General features: G+C 51.2%; 1 protein-coding gene across 4 annotated transcripts in view; it reads left to right on the forward strand.

Moving 5' to 3' along the window:
* Window positions 1-16,359, forward strand: part of CRACDL (CRACD like) — a 121,913-nt gene that overhangs the window by 8,549 nt on the left and 97,005 nt on the right. Inside the window, exons 2-3 of one of the 4 annotated variants that reach the window (XM_073791064.1) lie at window positions 8,655-8,843; window positions 14,054-14,341. The exons of 1 other annotated variant lie outside the window; for it this stretch is intronic. In XM_073791064.1, coding sequence (XP_073647165.1) covers window positions 14,202-14,341 — 140 coding nt within the window. In that variant the 5' untranslated portion in view covers window positions 8,655-8,843; window positions 14,054-14,201. The remainder of the gene's footprint in view (window positions 1-8,654; window positions 8,844-14,053; window positions 14,342-16,359) is intronic. 2 more of the 4 variants (XM_073791063.1, XM_033838476.1) reach the window with 2 other exon arrangements.

The raw sequence follows: 16,359 nt of genomic DNA on the forward strand, positions 1-16,359 counted from the left end.
CCCAGCTCGAAGCTCTGAGGGGGGTGGTAGGGGTGAGAAGGGGGCTCGGCCCCCTCCATCTCCAGGTGGGCCGACACAGCCCTTGGGACTAGTCCTTGGAGGGTCCAGCAGGTCATGCTTTCAGCGAGGCGCATCAAAGGAACCCATGTCTTTTAAAAGAGAGAAAGTAATCGTGATTTGCTGTATCCCAAGTGATGTGCCTTAGGGTTCCACAACACCTTTCTGTGGTTTATATGTAACAGACATTTGCCTTTCTTTAATTTTAGGGGGTTGTACATTGATTGTATATGATGAAGTAAACTGAAATAATTATTTTACCAGCAACAGGTGTTTCTTTCCGTTTTTCTAAGCACGTACAATGAGATTCTGAATTTTGTGCATGTGGCATAGATACATTGGATAATCCAGGCTGCCTATTGCATAACCTCCCCCTCCCCGAATCTTGTGCTTTCAAATAGTTACTAAGCTGTGAGTGTGTGTGCGATTAGATGAGTCCCTTTCCAGATTAGATGAGTCTCTTTCCAGCGCAGAGAGCAGGTGATGTCGAGGCCACGCATCATTTTGGGTCTTTCATCTTCAGCATCTCATTTTGTCCTTACGATCACCCTGTGCATTTTACAGATAAGGAGACTGAGGCCCAGAGAAGCCAAGTAACTTGGCCAGGGCCCCTCAGCTAGTGAGCAACAGAGCTGTGGACCCACTTCCACCCCCTCGTCTCTCAGGAGATGATTTCGCCTTGAAAACAGACTGTTTGTTCCTTAGGTAACACGCCAGGTGCTGCCAGGACTGCTTTACCCCCACCCCCATTTTTATTCCCATTTTCTGGAGGAGCAAACTGAGGCACAGAGCGGTTATGAGACTTACCTAGACAGCCAGTCCACGGTGGAGCAGGGAATTGAACCCAGTGTCCTTTCCTTGTCGCCTGTTGAACTCTTCCTTGTCAACCTCTTGAACTGTTAATGTGGAAATGGCCTGGAAGTGTCCTTATAACTGGCCCAGGGTTTCTCTTAGTGGGAGTGAACTTGGCAAGTTACTCCCCAGGGTGTGCACGAGGCCTGGGGCACGGGAGGGGCTCCTTGTTCCAGGCCACTTCCCCCCAGAGCTGCTTCCATGACACCCACGCGGGGCGGGAGTCTCTGGGGACCCTCCTCTTCCCTCCTGCATCCGCCGCCTGCAGCAGCTTCTGCAGGAAAGCAGAGGAGGGGAGGTGGCAGGTGGGGAGACAGCTGAGGGCACGGGCTGGGGGCTGGGCTGACCCAGTGGGCCTTGGGCTCACTTTCCTCCAGGGTTGTTGGGAGAAGCAAAGGCAGTCGTTTGTGTGGAAGTGGCAGGTATGCTGTAGCCAGTGGACAAGAGTGAGTTAAAAAGGACGTGTTATTATAATTAAGCCTTACTTACCTCTCTCTCTTTTTTAATGTTAGAACATTCCTAGTTAAAATTGAACGAGGCCTCGTGACTGGGAGCTCTGGGTGCAGAGCCTGACTCTCGCATTCTCCAGCCACGTGGCCTCTCAGCGCCTCTGTTTCCCATCTGGAAAATGGGATGGGACGAGCCCCTACCTCTGAGGGTCGTTGTGTGGACCAACTGGGGTACTGTTGCCTGTAACGTGCCATCTGAGAGAATAAGAAGTGTAGTGTCGAGTGAGGGGGACGGGTTGGAGCCCCGGTGGGCTGAACATGGGCTGTGTTCGAGGCACTGTTGGGTGCTTAAGGAATACATGATCCCACTGGTTCTGGCAGCAACCTTAAAGAGTACAAACAATTATCCCTGTTTGGAGGTGAGGAAACGAAAGCTCAGGAGGTGAAAGTGGCGTGTGTGCCTGTCCCCATCCGGGGACACCTAGGTGGGCAGAGAGGGAGGCGGTCACCTGAAGCCCCTGGGGGTGGGGGAGGGGGTCCGGAGCGACCGGTGCTGGGATCCTGCCTTGTCACCAGGTCAGTGGTTGGCTGGCACACCAGGGTGGCTGCATCCTGAGTCTCTCGGGCTCCACGGGGCAATCCCAAGTGAACGGTTCACCATGTGCCGGCAGGATTAGCCAAGGGAGCAGATACTTCCCAAACATCCTCTGTTCTTGTTTCTCCCCAATTCCCAAATAAACACTTCCGCTGTAATATCAACATGACATTACAACAGTTCTTTGCTCTTCTCATGGATGTGTAGTCTTTTGTGTGAAGTTGCAGTTTAAGCTCTTCACTGTCAATCAAAGTGGAATTCCCATCTGAATTCAAGACACAACATCCAGGATGGTCTGCCATGGTGTTTGGTTTCTTAAAGGCTGTCAGTTCTCCCCTAAAGCCAGAGTTCCTGGTCTTTCTGAGTAGGAGTGTCCCTTTGTAACATTGGACAGTTAGGGAAACCTTCCACATGACAGCAGTTATATTTTTAATATATCAGTATATAAACAAAAAGACAGTATGAATTTTGAGGCTCATCTAGATGACATATTTTATTAATCACATCTACACTTATTTAAAAATAATAACCTACACAGGGAGATCCGCTCGGTGCTTTGTGACCACCTAGAGGGGTGGGATAGGGAGGGTGGGAGGGAGACGCAAGAGGGAGGAGATGTGGGGATATATGTATATGTACAGCTGATTCACTTTGTTATAAAGCAGAAACTAACACACCATTGTAAAGCAATTATACTCTAATAAAGATGTATAAAAAAAGTAAAGTAAAAATAATAACCTGCATATGTATGTGACATAATATTGATACCATTTCTATATAATGCTTCTTTATCAGGGATTCACAGGTAAAGAACTAAGGATCTGTGTTTGGAGATTTCATATTTGTAGCCTTTCAAAAAAGTGGATATGCCCTTTTGCAGTTTGCTTTTTCCTCCTGGGTACTTTGCTTGCAATTTCAGTAGGTTCCACCAGGGGGTGCTTCTGCAGTGGATGAAGCTTCACTCCAGCTATGAGACAAAGTGTAGTTTTCTACTCCCAAATGTTTTCTTTTTAGGACAAACATACCTTAATTAAAAGAAAACATATGAATTAAGAAAAAATGGTCTAAAAGAGGTAACCAAACATGAAGACAAATTTAAGAGATGTAATAGGCTGAATAATACCAAAATTCCAAGTATTAATTACTGCTTAGTTTTCTCTATTTCAGGATTTCAGAATTAATTAATTAACTAATTTATTTATTTATTGGTCATGCCACATGGCTTATGGGAGGGGTCCCCAACCCCCGGTACCAGTCTGAGGCCTGTTGGGAACCGGGACGCACAGCAGGAGGTGAGTGGCAGGTGAGCGAAACTTCATCTGCCGCTCCCCATCGCTCCCCATCTCTTGCATTACCACCTGAACCATCCTCCCCCACCCCCCATCTGTGGAAAAATTGTTTTCCACGAAACCAGTCCCTGGTGCCAAAAAGGTTGGAGACCGCTGGCTTATGGCATCTTAGTTCCCTGACAAGGGATCGAACCTGGACCCTGGCAGTGAAAGCGCCAAGTCCTTACCACTGGACTGCCAGGAATCCCCAGGATTGATTTTTAAAAAGCAATCCCCAAGCGTCAGCCACTGCACTAACTTCCAAAGGGTCTGAAGTGTCACAGCCCAGGAGAGCTTTAGCATTAGAAGTACACAGGATGTCGTAACCACTTAGGGACCATGAGGCACCAGGACCCCACTTTTATACCTGGATCCTAACAGAAGGATCCAGGACTCTAGCAGGCACGTTGTTCCCTCAGCAGCCTGGTCTCACAGGCCACCGTGGCTTCTTATTCACCTGCGAGAGAGAGCTGCATGTCAAGCTAATTTGAATATGAAACACGGAGCCAAGAAAATCAGGCAAAAGTCCTCAAACAAACCTATCGTTTCATCCAGTAGTCCCACTGGTAAAAGTTCCCTGCTGTTTGTTCTTTTCAGTGTGCCTTCAGTACACATTATCAAGGTCCATGGAGCCCACAGTCTAAACAGCACTGAAATATAAGCATAAGTGCAATGAATGTGACGGGTGAGGGCAGCAGATCCTCTGGGGTGGGGTGCCTGGGGCCTGGGTCCTAGAGGCACTGGCCGAGCTTGCGCCAGTTTCCGTGGGGAGGGTCCAGGGAACCCTGTGGGGCTCACGGTGGGGCAGGGCCCACCGGCCCAGTGGACACAGGACGCACAGTGCTGAGCGTCCGTAATAGCTTTAGGGGCCCACAGAAATGTCTTAATTTCTTCTAAAATCAGAAGGAAAACATGAACTTTAGGTTCAAGAAAATGTTTTAGTATACAATAATATATTCATCTTTATACCAATGCAATTGTAAGACCTGGCCTCCAGGCATTGTCAAGCGTTATTTTCTTCTCCTTTGTTGGTCCACCTTGTCATTCAAGGGAGGCCAAGGAGGCGGAGGGTGATTGCCTGGGCTGTTACCTTGGCCTGATATCAGCCTGCTTGAGGCTGCCGTCGCCTCACCTACCCTGCTGACTCAGGAGGTCTGGGTGGGACCGTACTTTGTGTTTAACAAGCTTTTGCGGGTGAATCTGCTGCGTGGCCAGGGTTGAGGGCCTTGGCCTTCACCTGAGCGTGTCTGGGCCACGGTTGGGCAGATCTGATTTCCAGGACCCGGGCTCCCACCTTCCTGCAGGAGGGAGGAGCCCAAACAGTTGTTGGGGAAGATTCCAGGTGTGCAGGGCTGGGCTGGCCTGCACCCCATCTGCTCTGAAGAGGCACAAACGCTCCTTTGTCCTCAGCCCCTCGGGCCTCCCGGTCTTCCTGGAATCATTCTTCCTTTTGGCTTCTCCATACCCAGGGTGCACATTTCCAGCTTCCTTCACCCAATTTATCAGCACACACTTGCTGCAGCCGAGTGCACGGCACTGGGATTGGGGCAGGACAGCTGACTGTGGGCCGGGCCTTCCCAGCATCAGCTGACAGGGCACAGACGTGTGAATAGCTTATCAGAAAGTAAACTGGATAAGTAAGGGATCCTCCACAAGGTGCAAACCCAGTGGGGAGTTTTAAAAAATTCCTAACATTTTATTTTACTTATTTTTGCTATTTTATTTTATTTTTTATTGAGCTATAATTGACATTAGTTTCAAGTGTACAACATAATGATTCAATATTTGTATATAATGCAAAATGATCACAATAACTCTGGTTAACATCCGCTACCGTACACATTTACACAATTTTTTGTAATGAGAACTTTTAAGATCTACTCTCTTAGCACCTTTCAAATACGCACTACACTGATTTTTAAAAAACTGTATATACTGAGTTTTTGTTTAGTTTTGAACTCCACCCTTCAGGCACACTGAGAACAGGAGCCGGGGACAAGCAGCTCGGGGGCGGGGGGAGGGTGTGCAACCAGAAGGGGGTTCAGTCCCGGAAGCACTTTTGAGGTGCGGTAGACATAGCAGTGGATGGATCTAGAGGAGTGAAGGTCGTTGCTACAGGGAGCGACACCTCCAGTTGGGAGAAGGGTCTGGTGTGTGTGGGACAGGCTGTATCTGATGGGACAGGGCATGGGCTGTGTAGAGGGCTGTCGAGGGCGGAGGGGTTTAAAAGAGGAGGCTGCCGCGAGACCGAGGAGGAAAGCGCGGGCGCCCCTTAGTGGCCACAGCCCTGGGGGCCTGCAGGGGCGACCACTCACTCAGTGAAGGCTTTGGAACCAGCTGTGCTTGGCTGGGGGACATTGCAGAGACAGCGCCTACATGCGGAAGTGTTCACAATTCGCCTGTCTGCCCCTAAGATAGTCGGGAAATGCGATGGGGAAGCTTTTCCACCAATGACAGAATCGAAGATGGATTCCCGGGAAGGGTGCTGATGGGAAATGTACAGAACCTGCATGAAGATGGAGTTAATGCAACTCCCAGCTAGGATCTTGGTGGATAACCTATCAGATATTAAAACATATTATAAACTTATAATACTTTAAACATTTTGATTTGGGGCTGGTAATTGAAAGCATATCCATGGAGCAGACTAGAAAGTCTGGGAAATAAAAGTTAATCGATTTAGTTAATATTTAACCACTAGGAAAACCATCAGGTTTCTCACTCATGTCAAACCCCAAAATGTATTCCATGTGGATTGCAATTTTAAATGTAAAAATGAAGTCATTAAATTTACTTCAGTTGAGAATTTAAGAAATGATGGGATGAGGAACATCTTTCTACATGTGATACCAGAGGCAGAAGCCACAAGTCAAAATGGTTGTGTCTCACCAGGGGGAATCAAAACTTTAGTGTGCTAAAAGGAAAAAACCCCAAAACAAAATAAAAAGTCAGTTGATAAACTGAGAAAGAAAAACTCCTGCAACACGTATAGAAAAATACTCTTACATAAACAACTCTGATAACGGATATGAAGAACTCTTTTTGTGAATGAACTTGCCAATAGGAAAGTGGCTGAACGATGTGAATTCATTCACATAAGGAGAAATAAATGGCAGTAAATCTGAGAAAGTCGGTCGTAAAGTAATAAAATAGGTGCATATTAAAATTAGATACTATTTTTTGCCATCAAATTAGCAAAATTTGGGGTGTGTATCGTTTGTGTTTGTTTTCGTGAATGATGGTACTTGGTGCAAGTGGAGCCGTGTGGAAGATACAAGCTTTCTGTCAAGCAGTTTGGCAGTATGTCCCAAAACCCTTAAAAGAATTCACCCCTTCATCCTGGGGATTCCACTTCTAGGAAATTTTCCCAAGGACACAATTAAATCTGCAGTGAAAAGATTTCTATGCAAGGATGTTCATCACAACATAAGTTACAAAGATGAGAACTTGGAAGCAATTTAAACACCCAATAATAGGGAGTGAGTCATTCATACGCCAAGTGTGGTTGAACCCTTAGGAACATTTCCGAAGGATGCTTAGTCACAAGGGCACTTCGTGATCTAGGGCTAAATGAAGTAGGCGGGAGGGATGGTGGGCCGGGGCTGGAGGGGGAGCCGGGGACCCGTGGGAAAGAGCTGGGGGGCCAAAGTGAAGATGGGAGATGTGTTGGGAGAATAGGCCGGTCTTCACTTTTTTCAGAGCAGATACTGGGTGCAAGGCACTGTCATTTAGGTGTGATTTGGAGAACAGGAAAGTTTGAACCAAAGGAAGGGGTGCTGACACTGGGCAGGCTCTCAGAGTAGTGGACCGGCTTTCTGCCCTGGGGTCTGGGGTCCACCTGGCCCCTCCAGAGGCTTTGCTTCCGGGACTGAACCCCCTTCTGGTTGCACACCCTCCCCCCGCCCCCGAGCTGCTTGTCCCCCACTCCTGTTCTCAGTGTGCCTGAAGGGTGGAGTTCAAAACTAAACAAAAACTCAGTATATACAGTTTTTTAAAAATCAGAATATAAAAACTTTTAAAAGAGGGATTGTAGTCTATATAAAAACAAGTTTAGGGCTTCCCTGGTGGCGCAGTGGTTGAGAGTCCGCCTGCCGATGCAGGGGACATGGGTTCGTGCCCCGGTCCGGGAAGATCCCACATGCCACGGAGCGGCTGGGCCCGTGAGCCATGGCCGCTGAGCCTGCATGTCCGGAGCCTGTGCTCCGCAATGGGAGAGGCCACAACGGTGAGAAGTCCGCGTCCCCCCAACCAAAAAAAACAAAAACAAAACAAGTTTATATGTTATTTGTGTGTGTGTATAGGGAGAAGATTGAAAGAAAACATTGTTTTGGGTCAGCTCTGATAAAATTATGGGAGATTTAATATTTTTCTGTATTTTTTCTTATAATCAGCATCGATGACTTTTTTTAAACAGCTTTATTGAGATGTAAGTGACGTATAATCTTCTGAACACATTTAAAGTGCACAATTTGATAAGTTTGGACATATTTATGTATCCGTGAAACCAATACCACAGTCGAGACAGTGAACATATCCATCACCCCCAGAAATGCCTCATGCCCTTTCTAATCTCTTCCCTCCATCCACCTCCCTTCTCACTGGTCCACTCTCTGTCACTGTTACTCAATTTACATTCCCAAGAATTTTATATAAAAGGAATCACGCAGTAGATCCTCTCTTGTCTGGCCTCGTTCAGCCTGTAATTATTTTGTGATTCATCCATGTAGTTGCGTCAGTGGTTTATTCTTTGTTATTGCTGAGTAGTATCCCCTCGTATGGGTACAGCACAGTGTTCTTACAATCCATTGAATTACTGTTATAATTAGAATCCCCATTTTTCTAGGTGTATCCTAACATTAGATGATGTCGTGGGAGTTTGGGCTCCTGCCGTCCGGCCCCCTCTGGAAGTTTGGGGCAGTTTTCCAGGCCAGTGCCCTGGGTGAGCCCAGAAGGGACACCTGCTGTCATTCACCAAACAAAAGGCTCGGCCGCGCCTTTGAACACTTGCACTGTATTCGGTCAGTGTTTTAATTTGGGTTCCAAGGAGACGGAGAGCTGGTTAGTAGACATTAGGAAGATTTGCCTGTGTGCTTCCTCTCGGTCATAGAGTTGGAGAGAACTGTGTCGAAAGAGCTTGACCTCTGGGACTTCCCTAGCGGTCCAATGGTTAAGACTTCGCCTTCCAATGCAGGGGGTGTGGGTTTGATCCTGGTTGAGGAACTAAGATCCCACATGCCTTGCAGCCAAAAAACCAACATGTAAAACAGAAGCAGTATTGTAACAAATTCAATAAACCTGATGACTGCCGGACACTGCGCCGGACCGGCCCTGGGAGCAGCCTTGGGCTAAGATTCATCCTTCCTTCTCTCTCAGGGGTCTAAATTACAGGGACGAGACTGTCAAGAACGGAACCAGGAGGAAGGGCAAGTGGCTGTGTCCCCCCCGCCCCCCGCAGGAGTGCTGACTGCCGGGCGCGTGCACCCAGGGCAGCCCGCCTCCCCCGCGGACCCTCCAGCTTGAGCAGAGTTGATGAGGGGCCTGTGGTTCCAGGGCCCTGAACTGGTGAGCTCCGGAACCCGATCCCCGGGAGGCGGGAGGCGGAGGAGGGGTCAAGACAGGGCTCCACCTCCACCCCGCGACTCCTGTTTTTAAAAAAATCTCCTTGGAAGCGGACGGTAACCAACAGCAGGTCTGCCTGGACCACGTCCGGCCCGTGTAATCGGAGAGCTACCGTGGGGTGGAGACCGCACCCAGCCTCTGTAACCCGACGTGGGAGGGGTGAGCCCGGAGCAGCCCCGCCGTTTTCTGGAAGCGCCTGCGGGCTCGGCCCCGGACCTTTTCAGTTGCTGTGGTCCCGCAGCGGTGGCGGAGGAGCTGCGTCAGGGCTGGAGTCCGTGAAGCGCCTGGGGACAGGCCGGGGGTGGGGGTGTGTGCCGGTGGGGCTGCCCGTCCTTAGCATCAGGGGTGGGCAGGACCCTGCTGGTTTCTTGGGACCCCCCTCCCTGTGTGCGCCTTTTCTGCGCGTTTTCACTGGTGGCGTCCACGTGCGCGTGGGTGTGATGCCCAGCACAGAGAGGGGCGCCGTCCCGCTGGAAACCTGGCTCTCGGACGCTTCCTGCCTGAGGTGGAGGTTCCGAGGCCGCCTTGAGTAAATGTCCGGGCTGCTGTTGGCACTGGCGGGGTTGCTGTGCGGTGCCGGAGGAGGTGGAGGAGGAGAATGACTTCCCAAGTGGAAGATCCGTTGGAAGAATTCCAGGACTGCAGGGCCCCCTGTTGGTTCTTGCCTCCTCCCACAGCGTATTTAATCCTGAAAACAGCCCTGCAGTAGGGTTTGTTATGTTTATTCTGATTCTCGTGAGGCTCAGAGTGTGTAAGTAACTTGCCCGACCACATACATTGGTTAAGGTCCTTCTTTTTTTCTTTTCTTTTCTAAGAGTCAGACAGATTTCGTTTTATTTATTTTTATTTATTTATTTTATTGGCGTATAATTGCTTTACAATGTTGTGTTTCTGCTGTACAATGAAGTGAATCAGCTCTATGTATATATATATATATATATATATCCCCTCTCTCTTGGACCTCCCTCCCACCCCGCCCCCCCATCCCACCCATCTAGGTCATCACAGAGCACCGAGCGGAGTTCCTGTGCTATGCAGCAGGTTCCCACTAGCTAGCTATTTTACACATGGTAGTGTATTCATGTCAAATCTAATCTCCCAATTCATCCCACCCTCCCCTTCCCCCCGCTGTGTCCGCACTTCCATTCCCTATGTCTACGTCTCTATTCCTGCCCTGGAACTAGGTTCACCTGTACCATTTTTCTGGCTTCCACATACATGCGTTACTATACGATGTTTGTGTTTTTGCTGCTGCAGAGCGTGCTCTCCGTGACTCCTGGATGCCCAGACCTGCCCTCTGATGGGAGGTGTGGTCCTTAGTGACTAAGGGGCCCCCCACATCTGACCAGCATTCCTTGCATCTAAGCATGTCTGATACCTGCCCCTCCCCTCACTGCCCACAGGTTCCAGCCTTGAAACTCCCTGTTCCCCAAACCTCCCCAGAGGCTGCAGGCCTGTGTCCTCACTGCCCGTGGGCTGCCCACAGGTCGCTCTTCCCCCTCCCTCGCCTCCTGCGCAGAAGTAACTGTTCCGTGTTGCTTCCCCTCCGCGCTGTGTCGTACCCCCGCTACAGGTAGGGCGGAAACAGCCGACTCTGAGATTTCCTGATGGTGGACACTCTGCCTGAGGTCCTGGGGACGTGGAAGAATAACGCAAAATAGGTGTTCAGGAGATGGTTTTGGAATTAGGTTGAGCTGAGCTTTTAGATGTAAATTCTCCCTTCTTTTCTGATCTCTCGTCTTTAAGGTTTGAGAACGTTGGCAATAGTGTGAGAATTTTCCACACTCCAAACGGGTCTCGATGGTAAACAGTAAGACAGGTTTAATTTTTAACTCCAGATTTTAACTCCATGGTTGTGTACCACGAGCATATGGCTGGACGTATCAAGACATCCATCCGTGGAGTTCAAAATCGGGGCTCGTGTCCACCAGTGTGATTTGTGGAAGTGATGAGAGGCCTCCCCGCCAGGCCGAGGACCCCTGGCCCTGAGCTGATGGGGTGCTCGTGGGCGCCTTGTGGCCTGTCTCCTGGCCCCTGCTTCTAGGCGCCTCAGAAATGAGTCAGAACATGTGCGCGTGGGCTTGTGCGGGTGGCAGGGAGCCCAGAATTAGCTCAGTTGCTTCAGCAGGGCTGCCGAGGGGAGGGGGCAGCCGTGCCAGTCGGGGGCGGGAGGCAGGCGGCCCCCAGCCGCCGCGGGGGGGCGGGGGCATCGCTCTCAGGAGCCATCACGGGCCTGGAGCGGGGACAAGCCTGTCTATGCCTGGCACACGCCCCGTTGCAGACGAGCAGTGGGTTGGAGCAGCAGATCTGTGCAAGCACAGCTGGTGTGAGCCCAGCGCCTGAGACAGAGCGGGGGTCAGACGGGCACGGCCAGGTCGCCCCTGAGGAGCAGGTGGCAGACAGGAGTGGGCATCGCCATGCTCGCTGTTGACCTCCAGCCCAGAGCCTTTACCTGCCTGCAGCATACCTGGGCCACGTTGTACCCACCCCGCCCACCGCCTGACAGCACGGCCCCCTCCTCCATTTGTTGTTCTTTTACTCTTTGCAGACTGCCTTTTTGTTCGAAGGAATGAGCAGTTAGCATGGCTATTTCAATCAATTGCAAAACGCTGTGGTCTCCCTTGCCCCTTTCCCGCTCTCCCCAATCCCGGGCACAGGTGTGTCGTCCAGGACGCTGGTGGCTGTCACCAGAGGAAACACTCCCGTCGCCAGTTAGGGCCAAACAAGGGGCGGGGAGGGGCCTGGCACGTGTGACACCACCGCATGAGTCAGCCAGCTGGGACAGTAAAACAGTTAAGCACACGTGTGTCAGTATTGTTCTCGAAAGAACATTTCTCCACTGTCACCTCTGCGGTTTTCCTGTTGCCATGTGAGACGCATGCGAGCAGAGCAATCGGTGTGCTTGGGGTTTCTGTGGGTTTAATCATGTGAACTGACGGTTTGGGGAAGAAAACAAAGCATCCACAGGTTTTCAGGGTGGCCCAGCTTTGAGGCTCAGCAGGTAATTTCTGCCTGGGAGTGCCGGCCTTGCCTTGGGCCCCAGCGCTTGGATTCAGGAGGCCACAGCGGGCCACCGGCACCCTGTCCCGCAGAGGCTCGGCGGCTCCCGTTCCTGCAGGTGCCTCCCCTTCTGGCCCTGGCATCGATCTGGGCATCCTCATGACGTTGAACACACCTGGACCTCGCACACTAAGGGGGCGGATGGTCATCTGTGGGAGTCTGAGAGCAGGGACTGCATCCTGTCAGCTTCGTCCATCAGTGCCTGACCTCGTGCTCTGCCCACGGAGGCCCAGGACCCTGAGTCAGTGCTTGTGGGCCGGCACCTGGGGCTGCGGGGGGCATCTGTGCAAGTGTCCCATAGTCTGGAGAAACCTCCCCATCTATAGAACCGTCTGTTTTTTTTTTTCAAGGCACAGCTTGCACCCAGCAGTCTTATTTGGGCCCACCATTAACTGCGAGGTGGGCAGGGCCAGAATTCACATGCCCCTTTGAGCATTAGGGACGTGCCTGTGTAGGAAGCAGAAGCACAGGCACTGTGGGTCTCCCGCCTCTCAGATAGGCACCCGGCCCAGGTGCCTGGCCTGGGGACAAGCCCCCCCTACCCCGCCCCGGCCCCACCCAGAGCTCTGGGTGTAAAGGCCCCCTCGGCAAGCCCCGACCTGGGGGTCTTGGAGCACGAATAGTTCCAGAGTTTGGACAACTTCTGTATTTTCCAGAACCGGTAGCCGAGAAGAGCGAAGTAGTTTGCAGTAGGCTAAATGTTGGAAAAATTATTTGGGGAAGATTTTTTTTTTTTTTAATCCCAATCCAGGTTTATAATGCCTGGCCAGCAACATCGGTGTGATATTCGTCCCATAGCTGCTCTGTGCGACCACAGCTACTGTGACCCCGGCCTGCCTCAGGCCCGAGGGGTTAGACGTACACTGCTGTATCCTCCACTTCCTGGCAGCCATAGGGGGTTGAAGACAACTTCTCAACCTTTCTTGAAAAATAAACGGTTTCTTAGATTTTTCTGGTTCTTTGTGTCCAGCAAGCTCACTGGAACCTGAGTCCTGAACACCCCTTTTGTCCGAGAGGTAATTGCATGCACCCTGGAGCCGAGCAGTTGACCTGTCTCACCTGATTTAATCTTCCTGTTGATCCTGGGCGTAGGCGCAGTTATCAGCTGCACTTTGCAGAAAATCAAACGTGTGCACTGGGGACAGACCCCTGCTGGGGTCCCCCTGTAAACGGGCCCAGGCCCGATGGCCTCTAAGCCCACACTCTGGCGGGGGGTGGGTGTGGGAGGGAAGCACACCTTAACCCTGACCCGTGTGGCTTCCAGGCTGCTCCTTGTTTGGGGAGAACGGTTGTCATGTGAGCCAGAGCTGACTCTGCTTCTGGGGCGTCCTCGGAGCAGTGGTTTGGGAAGCAAAGAACTACTCAGAATGCATCCTCAGAGAAAATGCTGCCCTGCGCTGTTCGCAAAAGGTGTGCGGTGTGTCCTGCCTGAGGGTGGTCCTGACCCACAGCCTGTTGGCAAGAGGTCTCTGAAATCTGCTCCAGCAGGTGGAGCAGCTGCAGGAGGGGCTGGAGCCGCAGTGGGAGGTGGTGCCAGGCCGGTGGGCAGGGAACAGCATTCCCCCCTGCCCCCCGTGCGATGCTGGGGAGAAAGGACACGATGACAAGACGGGCTTATTGCTGAAGGGTGTTTTATTAAGCCCGGAGGGTTGAGAACCTGCACGGAATGCAGGCATTTCCTCCTTCAGGATTCAGTTACCCCTTTTGAAAGCCGCCAGAGCCCTGATACCCGTTCATTTTACTGTCGTTGTCCCTCAGCCATATCGCTGCCCCTTCATCATGCCCGCTGATGGGCTTTGGACCTGGGGACAGGCTCTGTGGGTTTGCAGGTGGCCCGGGAACAGGATTCCTCTGACCAAAAGGGAAGCAGGGAAACGAGCAGCTGGCCAGGTGGCTGGGGGTGCCCTAGCAGGTGGAGCGTTCGGTGCCAGGTCCATGCTCCCCCGGGGGAAACCGGCTCAGCCTGGCATCAGATTGCAGTGGGCCTTTGCAGGTCAGAGCAGGAATAAGCGGGAGGGAGGCGGCTTCCTCGTGCACGGCTGCTGTTTGCTCGTGTCACGCAGCCTGACAGCTCATTTCCTTTGCATCCGCAGATTTCCTGAACAGTGGTTTGATGACAGTTGCCTGGGTCCAAATTGCATGGAAACATTCTGAACCTCCTCTGGGATCCTGTATCTAAGAATCATGACTGCTTTCTCAGACATTTAATAGGAATTCTTCCATACCTGCCCACCTCTTCTTATGAGCGGTAGCTCTTACATCACACAGCTGCTACATGTAAATCAGCAGACAATTGAACCAAATAAAGAAAATAACCTCATGAACAAGAAAGCCCCCCCTGAGAAGCCCAGGGAACCTAATGGGAATATTGTACGGGAAATGTAAGCATTTGCTACCGCCGTCTAGGGCTCTGGAAAATATGAATTTCGTGGCGTGCGCAGAAACCTTACACAGAAATTGCCTGACAGCCCTCCTCCAATCTCTTATGAAACTTTGCCGGAGAGTTCTCACAGGGTCTCTGAGGGAGCAGAGTTTCTGAAATGCTGATTCACTGTGTGAGGCTTAAAATCAGGACGTCTTTGTACAGCCCCTGCTATTAGCATCTGCATTATACTTTTAAAGATAGGGTTAGGGAAGTTTGGGGCAGTGAGCTTCCTCTGTGTAGACCTCTGAACCTTTAGGATTCTTCTGGCTGGTTCTGCAAATAGAGACTCAGTCCAGGCTGAGAGAAGACAGGTGAGGTGTAAGTGCCATTCACTTCCGCACACATGGACTTGCAGTGGAAATTGTGATGTTCAGGCCGCTTCTCAAGTGGATTCTGGACGTTGCTGCTCTCCTGCAGCGGTGCCGGGGTGTGGAGGGGCTGGAGGGAAGGTCCTTGGATCTGTGAGCCGCCTGACACCCAAGCCTCGGTCTGTCGTCCGGGGCAAATGGCAGCTTGTCCCAGGGAAGGAAGGGGAGGCTCTTTCACGTATTTATCTGCCTGGTAGACATTCACAGCGATAGGGTGAGTTTGAGTTCGGGTTTTTCTTTGGGCTGATAACATCTTCCTGTTCCCTGACAAGCTGTTAGCGTGACAAGCCGTCCACAGGCTGTGGATGGGAGAAACCGTGGCGTCGTATAGCTGGGTGCTTCCCCTGATCCAGATCCCCATTTGTAGTGAGGGGCGGGCATTTGCTAAGAAAATAAGTGTTGTTGGAGGGTTGACTTGGTCCTGCATTTGCGAGAGTAACAGCGTGTGACCCGTTTGCTGCCCCACAGCTGAAGATTTGGAAGTGTCTAAATGAGACCCAATGCTTGAGGGCGACCTCAGAGCTCCCCAGGTCACACACTTGGGTTCCTCTGCCCTTGTGGCTGGTTTCCCAGATGAGATGGCCCGTCAGTCCACTGGTTACAGCTTCGAATGGGAAAGGAGCACTGCCAGCTCCTGCTCTGGCTGTGGCTGAGCTCAACCAGAAGAACTATGGAAGGAGGTCCTTTTATTCCAGCCTTCCAAACTGCAGGTCTCTACTTGGTGTCAGAGATGAGAACCGGCCTCATGTTCCCATGGGTTTATCTGAAAGTACATTTTACTCGTGATGCCTTGCCGGATTTGCACAGGTGTTTAACAGGTGTCAAAGCATTCGCGTTTTCTGCTCCAAGAAAAGCTCCATCATCAATCTTTTTTTATGTGGTCTTAGGGTAGGTAGTTCATTTTGCAGTTTCTTCCATACAGCAGCCAGAGTCAGAATATAATCAGACTTCCAACCCCAGCCACAGTGGGATAGTAATTGCTGGATTTCCTCTTTTTCCAACAATTTTGATACAGGGCAAAATATATGAAGCAACTGTTTTCAGGAATGGAACAATGTTCAGTGGTCTGTGATCCAAATGGAAGCGTGTGAGGCACGTCCCACATCCATCCTGGCTTTCTGTGGGGGAGTGCCTTCAAAACCAACACACAGGGCTTCCCTGGTGCCGCAGTGGTTGAGAGTCCACCTGCCGATGCAGGGGACACGGGTTCGTGACCCGGTCTGGGAAGATCCCACATGCCGCAGAGCGGCTGGGCCCGTGAGCCATGGCCGCTGAGCCTGCGTGTCCGGAGCCTGTGCTCCATAATGGGAGAGGTCACAGCAGTGAGAGGCCCGTGTACCGCAAAAAAACAAAACAAAAAAACCAAGACACAGGGGAGCAGAGACCAACAGAGAGATGGGCAGAGGAAACAGAGGTCAGAATTTGGGGGCGCTGAGGCATCCGGAATTTGTGGGGCACAGTGTACTGGAGACGAAGCTTCTGAAATCTTCAAAGTGGTCGCCTAGTCTTGCATAATACTAAGTTGTGTTTACACAGGACAGGGCTCCTTGAGGCTCAGAAAAGAACAACTACTAAGGAGCAAGTAGTGAGCTAAAACAGAGATTCT

The sequence above is a fragment of the Tursiops truncatus genome, chromosome 14 (assembly GCF_011762595.2).
Source record: "Tursiops truncatus isolate mTurTru1 chromosome 14, mTurTru1.mat.Y, whole genome shotgun sequence".
In the NCBI taxonomy this organism is placed as follows: Eukaryota; Metazoa; Chordata; class Mammalia; order Artiodactyla; family Delphinidae; genus Tursiops; species Tursiops truncatus.